The 12104-nt window shown below is 40.6% G+C and overlaps 1 protein-coding gene across 1 annotated transcript; it reads right to left on the bottom strand.

Annotated features, from left to right (window-relative positions):
• Nucleotides 1–8199: 8199 nt before the first annotated feature.
• Nucleotides 8200–8622, bottom strand: LOC143615185 (uncharacterized). Its single transcript, XM_077088378.1, has one exon. It carries the CDS (start codon nt 8620–8622, stop codon nt 8200–8202), a length of 423 nt encoding a protein of 140 aa, XP_076944493.1.
• Between the last annotated feature and the right edge of the window lie 3482 nt (nt 8623–12104).

Raw genomic sequence — 12104 nt, forward strand, 5'->3', positions numbered from 1 at the left:
TCTCCTGAGGGGTTTTGGTTTAAGCTGTGAAGTTCACAGTCTTTTCAATGCTCGGAGGGTTCCGACCTTCAAACCTTCGTTGATCTAAGTTCTTTGGATATATACCATAGGGATTGAAGTTCCCTCTTTTTCGGTTGTGGCCGTTGCCTCGCCAACCAGGAGCTCTTTTTCTTTGTTCTTTGAAATCAACGGCCTCTTCGCCTCGGATATGAGCTTCAACTAGTTCGAGGGCTTCCTCAAGGGTTTTAGGCAGGCACTTGTTAAAGTCCATTGTGAGGTACATGGAGGTGATGGTGTTCATGAAGCCTGCCACACTCATTTTCTCGTCTGCCCCCACATATGTCAACCCTTCCTTCTTATATCTTTCGATGAAATCTCGAAGGCTCTCATCATCTTTTTTTTATCTGAAAAATGACCGTGGCGTCCTTGACGTACCTTCTTTGTTGTGAGAAGTTGGCAAAGAATCCTTTGGTCAGATCATCGAAGCTTTGAACGCTTTGGGCAGGAAGGTCGTTGAACCACATCCTGGCTAATCCGAATAGTGTTTGCATGAACATCAAACAACATTCAGCGTGTGACCATTTTTCGATTCTTTCCGCACCAGTGAAGACCTGGAGGTGGTCTTCGGGATCTTCGGTCCCATCATATGTTTTTATATGGGGTGGCATCTTGATTTTCGTTTGAGAGTCATAATTGCCAATTTGTTGAGAGAAACAAGATAGGTTACCGGGCTTGTAAGGCTTGGCAAGGTCTTCTTCTACCCTTGTAGTGAGATTATGACTCGTCGTTCCTTGGTGAGTACCTAGCGCTTGGTTGATGAGCTGGGTCCAAGGGAAGTGTGCCATCATTTGAGCCATCATCTGACGCATGAGGTTAAAGCCTTGAAGGCTTTCAGGAGTTCCTGCTATTTGGTTTGTTCCCATGGGGGTGCTCATTGCGGCACTCCGAGCCAAGGGCAAGACCGTCATGGCCTGCTCCCATGTGGTGGCCGTAGGAGGAACACTTGAAGCTGGTGACTGCCATATTTGGTCAAGAGTGGTCTCGTGTCCATGGGGTTGTGAAGTGAACAAAGGGAAAGCCGTTGGGCTTGGTCTCTGTAACATCCCGAAATTTAACCCGGTGACCAAAAATCTATCTTTCGTAAATAAATGATATTTTCATTATTTTAAAAGATTTCAGATATTTTATTTAAAGTTATTTTTTAAAAGTTTTTAGAAAAATGTTTCGTTTTATAAATTTTATGAACTCGACCCGTCTTGACCCGTAGGAAAACCAACCCGAGCCAAAACCCGAACCCAAGAAACCGAGTATATAAACGTAAGTTCAAGACAACTCCCCCATTTTCTCTTCTTCTCTCCCACTCCCACACCCAAACGCTCTCATTCTAGAGAGAGAAGCTAGAGAGAGAAAGTGTTCAAAACGCAAATCCGAGCCCGGAATCTTGTAGCAATTCGTTTTTGGTAGGTCCCTCTCGAAAATCATCCGTTTTCATAACCATTTTCGGCCTCAAATCGAGCAAAAACACCCATTTTCGTTTCTAGAGTTTTCGGGTCAAAAACCGTCTTGTTTTGGTGTCAAAATGCAGGTCTTTGTGTATAAAAACACTAGGAATCATTAGTTCTTTCAATCCCGAGCATTTCCATGTCAAAAACTTCGATTTTGGGTGAAAAATCATGAAAATCGCGAAATCCCGTAGGTTTCTCCGTCGCCCGGTTTGAAGGCGTCGACTCAGGACTCATTCGGTCGAACCAGTCGACCGAACCAGTCCATTCGACCGAATAGGGAAGCAACCGAATGGTCTCCACCTCATTCGACCGAATGAGCTTCGTATTCGACCGAACGAGTGTCTATTCGACCGAACAAGTGCCATGTTCGACCGAACGAGTTTTCCCAGCTGGTTCGACCGAGTGTGTGTCTAGTTCGATCGAGTGTGCCTCAGATTCGACCGAATGTGTGCCCATTCGACCGAATCAAGCCAGAACCAAGCTGTTTTCGTCTTTAAAACCTAGTTTTTGCTCGAGGTCGCGTAAGCTCGTTTTCTTAGACTTATAACGCGTTGTTAACCTTATATATATGTCCAATTCTAGGCTAAGGAGATCTATTGTAGCACCATCCTAACCCGAGATCAAGGTGAGTTCATAACCCCTTTTTAACTATATTGCCTTATCAAACCACGGGGTGGAAATATGCAAAAACACTTTACTTCAAAACCTTTACACACTGTTTTCTCTGCTTTTACACGCTTTCACTTATAACTTAATGTAATGTAAGCACTATCACAATTACTTTACTTTATAAATTGTAACTTCACTATGAACTGCTGCCCTATGAACTGTTACTTTATGAACTGTTGCACTATACACGTTTGCTCTACACGTTATTGTACTACGAACTATATGCTCCCTACACTGTCGCTCTATGAACCACGGCCACTATCTCGACTGCTTTGGGTATCCTGCGGGACCCATGTAAGGCTCATCTAACCAACACTGACTCGACGGCCTTGGATTCTGTGTGAATCCATGTAAGTCTCGTATTCCTCGCGTGGCCTCTTATGTGTATTATGTGTTTTTACTTGCTCTTTTGGTCTATCTGTTATGTGCAATTATCTCGAGTATTATGAACTATTGCGTTGCCTCACACACATCGTAACTCTGGACTCTCCTCTACACTCAATGACCCACGTGTACGCTTTTCGCGCACTATTATGAACTGTAATGATCCATGTACCCGCACTACGCTTTTACTTATGATCTGTCTTCTCACTTTGGATATATAAACCCCTACAACCTATTTTGGTGCGCTTGTTCTTTTTCTAACTATTTTTCCTAAAAACCGGGATCATACTCAAACATGGTAGAACAAGTTGTAGGAGTGGTGGGTTAGCCGCTGGTACACCCTATATATAAACCCCTACAACTTGGTCTAGCATGCTTGTGTATGAAATCCCTTTTTCTTTTTTTACCATAAACTTATGTTCTCACTCAACTATTTTTGTAGTTGACGTTTTCCTGCATATTTTTAGGTAATGCTGATAGATGAAGAACAGGGATTTCTAGATGGCCTTAGGAGAAGACCGAAGGCGTAGTACTAGATTCAGTATCTGTTGGACAATTGTGGTGTTATTTGTATCTTTTGAACAATGTAACTTGAATATTTATGTATGCATTTCATTTAGACTCTTAACCTGTGTTATGGCTTATTCAATCTGCGACTTCGTCCACGCCCTTGGCTTTCCGCCTTTGGCCGGGGTGTGACAGTCTCCCATAGGCATAAGGAGATGGGTTAAAAGGTTGGCATGTTACACTTGACTAGCTTCTAAATGAGAAGCATCCGGTCGTGAGCTGGTTAGAGGGGAAGGTGGAAGTCCGAGTGACAGTGAGGGCTCCGGATCGTCATACTCCAGCCTTATTCTTATCCCCTTTTCTCTTTCTTGGCTCACGTGTTAGTCAAGAAGATGTCTTAGTTGCAAGAAATGCCGTGATACCCCTTCCAGCGTCAAGTCGACACGCTCCGGGGTGTTCGTGATTCCTGCATGGGGAGAAGGAACTCCGGATCGTGAAGGGGTTGGAGTTCGGAAAGGTGAAAACTTGAGGAACAAAGGTTCCGTCAGAGTTCCTCGCGGAGTGGAAAAAGGTGTGGTTGTCGCCGGAGTTTCTTGGCCGGCACTTGGTGTCAGTGTTCTTGACACCTGGTCGACTTCATCGGGAGATCCACCTTCCGTCATGGCCATTTTAGTGAAATTGGAACTACACTACTGGTCTTTAAGATAAAGTAAGCTGTGTAGCCCCACGGTGGGCGCCAACTTGCTCCTACAACAATTATAAGACCAATGATAGTGAATAGACTGGTTAGGCTAACAGGCTTGAAGGGTTCATGTTAACCTAACAGAGGTCGTGGTGTCCCTCTACGTTTGCAAAACGCAGAGAGAGGTTCACTAGTTTGTAGTTAGTTGTTATAGTTCACCGTAGATCCAAGACCGAGGTGTTTGAGATCGGTTTTTGGATGAAGTTCTTAGTGAAGGTATGATGTTTGTGAAGTAAGAAAGAAACAAGCAAAGTGCTAGTTTCTCAAGGAAGAAGAGAAGATCAGGGAGTATGTGTTAACTCTCCAGATCTCATCCTCCCTTGTTTATGGATGGGTTCTCCTTTTATAGAGGGAGAGATGCAAGCCTTTTGTCCAGTGGGTAAACTAGTTAACCTCCAGTTTGCTAGAGAGTTGACATTTTATGGGCAGGAAGCTTTTGACCGTTGGTCTATGATTATAATAATATTACTTTTTCTGAACATGTCCCTTGTTCAGAGGGAACAGTGATGTGAACAGTGATTTGACGTTGTACTGTTGCACGTGGTTACTGTTGACGTACTTGTTTACATAAATTGGGCGGGAAACGAACCTTTTAACCTTCTAACCTTTTTAGTATTAATGTGTGAAAGCCATTTTATTAATTCCTTGGACTACCCCCGTCATCAGAATTAATTTTGGTAATTAATCCATCATAATAATTGTAATATTTGAACATGTCATTTCGTTAATACGTTGTTATGATTTGTTATAAAAAGAGTTAATATGAGTAGAACAAATTGATTTTTGTTTTTCTCTTAGCAACCAATTATAACATAAATATAATGGTGTTGATTTGATATTTTAATCTATAACTTACAATTAGCCTTGATTGGATGCATTAAATTATGAGTTGTAGCAATGTTAAAAAATAATAGGTTCTTCAACAACACTGATAATATTACTCATGATTTTGTAACATAATTTATTTTATGACGTTTTAAGAGCATTTATGAGTATTATTTTCGTTTATAGCTTGACATGGATCTTTCAACTCCATTATTATATATATAGTATAAATTGAAAGTTTGGTGCCGCAGTTGTTCCTTGGGACATATATGTAATTATATATCATATATTTGTGCTAAAATCACAAACTTTCTTCTTGTCTGGTTGGTTGCGGTGAGAACTTCAAATGTAACAGTCCGTCTTCTGATTGTTACTATTTCATTATTGTTTTTTTTTCTTTTCTCTTTTGTATTGAATCAGGTGGGGCCTGGTCTGTGTCGAACTTTATTTTCTTCTAACGCGTGTCTTACAGGTGTTCTCTACGCTTATTAATTGTCTTTCTTTTTTGTTGTGCTGCATGCTACCTGGCATCGGAGCGTTTTGAGGTCTCAGGTAATTTATTTTGGCTTATTACCTGTAGCATCCGTTTATTTTGGTTAAATTATGGTTAATTTCTGTATTTTTCGGTCTTGACAAGGTTTGTAGTTTGGTTGTGGGGACTGCTAAATTGTCGATTACCGTTTCATTTTTGGGGAGTTTTTCAGAGGATATGTTATTTTCTGTGATTGTTGTTCCTTTATATCCGGAATGTTTCTTTTGGTTTACCAAAATTTCAGAGGATATGCATTAGCGTAGTACCCAACGTTTTAAACAATTCTTTCCAAAAGCTACTGAGAAATAACTGATCACGGTCCGATAAGATTGACTTTGGCAAACCATGAAGCTTATAAATGTGTTCCATAAAATTGGAAGCCAACTGAGTTGCAGTATACTTTGTTGGCAAAGCAAGGAAATGAGCAAATTTTGTGAGTCTGTCCACAATGACCCAAATAGTTGTTTTCCCATTTGATGGTGGCAAGTGTGTAATGAAGTCCATTGAAATTTCTTCCCAAACCTGATTTGGAACTGGAAGTGGTTGGAGAAGACCATACGGTTTATGATTAGCCGCCCTGGTTTGTTGACAAACGAGACAATCAAATATGAAGCGGGTCACTTCGGATCGAAGATTTGACCAAGAGAATGAGGCTTGCAAACGTTTAACTGTCGCTGTGATGCCGGAGTGGCCTCCCATAGTGCTCGAATGGAACATTTGCAATAGTTTATATCGTAAAGCGGGTAAAGTCGGAATGAGCAAACGGTTGCGATGATAAACTAAGCCGTCATGTAACCGGTGATGTAAATATTCGATTGGTTTTTCCGATAGTGCCTGTACGAGTGCCCGACCGTCCGGGTGAACCGTATAAAAATCCTGAAGCTCATGTAACCATGGAAAATACGGGACCAAGAGAGTGAATAGTTCTGGGCTATCAATACGACTCAAGGCGTCTGCCACTTTGTTCTCCTTTCCCGGTTTATAATGTATTTCAAAATCATAACCCAATAATTTGCTTGCCCACTTATGTTGTTTTGGGGTTTGAATTACTTGTGTTAATAAATGATAGAGGCTGTGGTGATAGGTGAAAACACGAAAACGTCGTCCCAATAGATAATGCCGGCACTTTTTAACAGCTTCTGTAACAGCGAACAACTCGCGAATATACGCGGATGCAGCTTGCATGCGTTGGCTAAGTTTTTTGCTAAAAAAACGCAAGGGGTTTGTCACCTTGGGATAATACGGCTCCAATACCATAATAAGAGGCATCCGTAGTGACATCAAATGGCACAGAGAAATCTGGAAAGGATAAAACCGGTAATGATGTCATAGTTGTTTTAAGAGTTTCAAAAGCCATTTGTTCCTTGTTGGACCATGTAAATTTCTTTGAACCTTGTAACAAGTCAGTTAAAGGACCGGAAATGTGAGAGTAATTACGAACAAAGCGTCGGTAATAACCAGTGAGCCCCAAGAATCCGTGAAGAGCCGTTTGCGAGTGAGGGGTCGGCCAGTTTTGAACCGCATTAATTTTTTCCGGGTCAGTAGCTACACCTCGACCCGAAATAATATGACCCAAATAATTAACTTCTTCAACACCAAAGACACATTTTGAAAGTTTAGCAAAGTAGTGGTGAAAGACCTGTCGAAGGTGTTCGAGGTGTTCCGCTAATTATTTGCTGTAGATGAGAATGTCGTCGAAAAATACCAAAACAAAACAACATAGTACGTTTCTAAAAATGTCGTTCATCGCTGCTTGAAAGGTGGATGGTGCGTTGGATAGACCAAACGACATGACAAGGAATTCATAGTGTCCATCCACTGTTCTGGAGCAACTCGTCAACCGTAGGAATTGGAAAACGGTCGCGTATAGTAAGGGCATTCAAAGCGCGATAATCGACGCAACAACGCCACGTGCCATCTTTCTTACGCACGAGGAGTACCGGAGAGGAAAATGGGCTAGTGCTTGGTCGAATAACACCATCTGTGAGCATGTCCGTAATGAGACGGGACATAATTTCTTTCTGATAATGCGGGTAGCGATAGGGCCGGACATTAACGGGTTGAGCGTTTGGTTGTAAGTGGATATGGTGATCATGCTGACGAGTTGGTGGTAAGGTTTTCGGGGTGGCGAACAAGTGAGAGTAGTTATCCAATAACTGTTGGATTTGGGGGTTCGAATGATGCGATGGGTTGTTTGTTTCAAGATCGGGACTTGGTTGGACAATGAGAGTATGCATAGATGGTATTGCATCGGGGTAAAGTAAGTGGTGGAGAGTAGCCGGTGTAGCCGGGGATGATAGTGGTTCGGTGGTGAGGGTGATCTCGTTACCACGGCAGTTGAAAGTGATAGAAGGAATTGCAAAGTCGGCAGTGATCTTCCCTAAGGAACTTAACCAAGCAATGCCAAGGACGATGTCCGCTTCTTCAATCGGTAGGACGAATAAAGGTACATGAAACGGTTGCTTTGCGAGAATTATGGTAGCCTCGGGACAAAGCCCCGTGCAATGTAATAACTCGCTGTTTCCAATCATGACGGAGAAAGGTTGTATTTGGGTGATTGGTAGTTTTAAAAATGAGGCTTTACGGGGTTGGATAATGTTATGCGTGCTCCCGGAATCAATAAGAATTGTAACCGATTGTCCCGCGATTCTTCCAGTAACACGGAGCGCCTTTGGGGATGCGATACCGTGGATTGCAGCCGGTGACAGAGACCAAAACTGGGGATATGTGACGGTATCGGGCGAGGGTGTGGGAGCGGTTTCGGTGTTTGTATCGGCTAAGGGGTGGGTAGTGGTTGGAATATCGAAGTCAATTAGGGGTGGTTCATCATTGTCAACAATATGATGGAACATGGGTGGGTTTAAACGGTGGCAAGGATGGTATTTTTCTGGACGACGAAAGCAAAGACCCGCTGCCTTTCGTTGTTGGATGGCTTCATGTGACAGCCGAGTGAGTGGTAAGGGTTGGGCTGTAGTTGGCGGTGTCGGTAACAAGGGCTGAGTATTGGTAGCGCCAGGTGTAGTAGGGGTTGTAGTTTAGGAGGTGGTTGCGGTCGCAGTCGGCCGAAAGGGTGGGTTTGAACGTGGTCGATAACGTTGGTCGGCCAATTTGTCTTCCAAAAGTTTAGCGAGACCAATAGCCTGAGGAAGGGAGGTCGGTTTTAAGATGGCTAGTTCTTGTTGAATATCCTTCCGGAGACCGGATAGGAAGCAGTTGAGGAGAGCCTCGGCCGGTAGTCCCACGACACAGTTACTGAGTCGTTCAAATTCGGTCACGTATGCGGTAAGAGTGGTTGTTTGGCGGAGTTTAAAAAGAGAAGCTTGATGGTTATCATATGCGGACGGGCCAAAACGAAGTTCAAGCAGCCGCGTAAACTCGTCCCATGTTGTGAGGAGGTGGTTGTTATGAAGGTACTTGTACCAGCTCAAAGCATCGCCCGTGGGGCTAAACTGAACCATGGTAAGTCGGTCTGCCGGTTCAATTTTGTAAAACGAGAAATATTGGCCGGCTTGAAAAAGCCAATCCAATGGGTTAGAACCATCGAATGTGTTGAGCATAAGCTTGGGTGGGCGAATTTCATAAGCATGATCTGTGTTTTAAGGTGTGGTGTTATTGGTGGGTCCAGTTTGCTTGGTGATGGCAGCTAGGAGTAGTTTGGATTGCTCAGTGAAGTTGTTGAGTAGGAGATCAAGTTTGGTGGTATGTTCAGCAGAGTTGATTGTGAGGGTTTCAACCAAAGAATTGATCGAGTCTTCAAGGGTCTGATTATCACGTTTGGGTGGCATGATGAGACAATGAAAGCACCAATGATACGGCTTATTTGAGACAACCGAAAACTCCAAAGAACAATAGAAGAAGAAGAAGAAGAAGAAGAAGAAGAAGAAGAAAACCAAATAATAATTCTTGATTACTAATGAAAGTTCAAACCACATATAAAGGAAATAAACAATACGGATAAACTAAGAACAAACATACTCAAACTCAAATTCAAACTAGAAAGATAAAGTAATTAAAATAGATGATAATTCTCCAAAGCTTCCATCATTATCTTTATTCTTCGATATAACGAGATGGCTTGTTAATTACTCTTGTGGACCGGTTACGTGCAGACTGCTTAATTGCCGATGGGCCTGGGTCATGGCCTTTGGTCGTAACATTAGTGGTTAGTTACAGTTTTGATGGAGTGTAAGAGAATAACATAATCGGTTAATAAATTACATTATAAGACAATTGAACACCACACCACTTGTCATGAACAATTTTAACCGAGGAATTGGCCCGTTTGATCATCCTAAATAACCCGACCCGATCCGCTACAATTTCATAAAATATGAACTCGGGCTTTAGGAAAAGAACACAAATCAAAACGAGGCGAAGCCTTAGAAAATCAACCCGATTTCGAGCTCGAGTAAGTGAAATGTGCCGAGCTTGGCTCATTAAAACTTTTACGTGTCACGTTCTTATATCAGTTCAAGCTAAAGCCAAATGAGAACTAATTCAACATCACTCAATGTAGAGAATCCATTATAGAAAGATTGGACTTTAGTTGACCCAACTGATTGGGGCCGGCAACCCAGTATTTTTGGGTTTATCTTGAACTGATATATGAAAGTGAACTGGGTTTTAGTGAGCGAACCTCGACACATGTTGACTTACTCGAGCTTGAACTCAAACTTGGTTTAATTCGTGGTGTTTTCTAAAGCTCGACCGTGGTTTGATTTATGCTATTTTTCTAAAGCTCGAGCTTGGCTTATGAGTCGAAACTTACAGGATCGGGTTTGACCGGTCGAACCCGGGTTCTTTGGTCCAAGCAAGTTCAAGTTGGAGCCATTATTATTAGATCCAATTTAGCTTCAAACCAGTTCTGGTTAGAACTAAGTTAAAAAGGTCAAACGACTAGGTTCGACTGGTTTGAACCCCGCGTTCTACTGGTTAAGTTTTGGTTTGACCGGGTTGGCAGGTGGAGTAATACAATCAATTTTTTGGTTTCCTTTTTTGTTATTTTATCATTATTTTAATTCTGTTTTTTTAATATTTTAATTTGTCGAAATTATTATCAGGCTTTATTTATGATACCGTATCAAACCTATCTGCTACCCATGAAAGTTGAGTCAGTTCGTTGCCACAACGTCATGCTTACAACAAGATATCAGCCCTGCAGTGCTCGTGCTGGTTAAAACTTTATGCCTGCCATGTCAACCGTTTTTTATAACTTTTTCCAATATTTATTATCCGTTATAATACGAGTTAAACGAACAACATAAGTTCTATGTGTTTATGGTTATTAGTCCAATTCAGGGGTAAAATAGCAAAGTACAGATTGCTTTATACCCGTAAAGTGATTTCAAAATGCACCACCTTAAAAACAAACTTACTGATAATGACCGACGCAGCGTAAACTACAAACCTGGCCTGGTACCGTTTAGGATTCGTTTATGTTATTGAAAGTTGTGTTGTTACTGGTTAGTTAGCTGGTGTAATGTGCTCTGTAGGCTTAAAATCAGTTAGCGTTGATGTTGCAATGAGAATTTGGCTTTCTTTGTCTAGACGTTTATATTTTCTTTCATTTTGATGTTTCAGCTTCTGGGTTTCGCGCATTCCTTTCAGCTTCTTTATCAGCAGGAATCGAAGGTATGTTTTCTACAACTAACCATTTAGGATGTATCTTGTATGTTGTCCGTGTGTGCATCAAGGATGTTTAATGTTAAGGGGGTCACATGTTTTATATGTCGCAACCTTTTCTTTGAAAAGAAGTTCATATGGTTTTACCTGATGGACTTTTAAGTTATCATCAAGTAAAATTAATTATATGTAATAATTTTTATCGAGAAATAAAACTGATACCCGGCTTATTAGACCATGCATAATCACCTCAAAACACATGCTACACCTTATCTAAATTGCTCAATCTGTAGTGTTACATACAAACTCCTAACTTCCTATTTCATAATCCTCAACACTTTTCAATGCAGGTTTCACAAAATGCATCAGTTAATGGCAGCGGCAGCTATATCTAAAGACTAACCCAACAAAAGAAGACACAATTTTGTTTGAAGTGTTATTTTATAATTGGATATAACTAACACTTATTAAAATAACACTTCTAATCATGGATAAAAGTTATTTTCTTGAATCATGCTACTATGCCTACCACAGTACTGTAACGTGACACATAAGAAACTTAAAGAAAATTTGTATGCTTTTGTTTATCAAAATTTATTTAATCTTGCAAACACTTATTGTTAGTCTTTTTGCATTTAAGATATTATAATGGTTATTGTATGGTAACAAACCTTTAGTTTGCAAGACATTGTCATCATTATATATGAGTTATTAGTTTATATATGTCATGGTCTTTTCATTGAATACTTAATAGAAAAATAAAGAAATTTAAATTTAGAGAATGATGCCTCCTGATTTTGCAGCTTAAAGCTTTTTAAATTTTATTACTTTACTTTGTGGTATATGTCTTCTAGATGCTATGAAGCATTTATGGTCTTAATTGAAACGACTAAAAGACCAAAGTTATGCATTCTTTTCATTCTCATCAAAATATTATAAACTTATTTATGAAAAAGTACATTTATAAAATGACACTTATTGTGTCAAACTCCCTAAATCTTATGGACGCGAAATGAGCATTACTCAATTACAATGGCTTCTCAATTGCCAATATTTGATTAGAGTATTATTTATGTAAATGTTGAATAATACAATTTCCATTTACCATACCTCATATATTCTCATGAAGTGACATTCTTATTAGAAGAAGAGAAAAAAGAATGTTTGAAATAACCATAGCATATCCATTCCCTAAAGTGAATGTTATGTTGAGATCAACCGGGTTAATGGTGATCATGATAATAATGAGATCGACTGGACTAGTGGTGATCATGATAGTAATGAGATCAACCGGATTAGTGGTGATTGTAATGACGCT

The sequence above is a fragment of the Bidens hawaiensis genome, unplaced genomic scaffold (assembly GCF_021521415.1).
Source record: "Bidens hawaiensis isolate Kalapana, Puna unplaced genomic scaffold, B.hawaiensis_p1.1 tig00042047_1, whole genome shotgun sequence".
Taxonomy (NCBI): Eukaryota; Viridiplantae; Streptophyta; class Magnoliopsida; order Asterales; family Asteraceae; genus Bidens; species Bidens hawaiensis.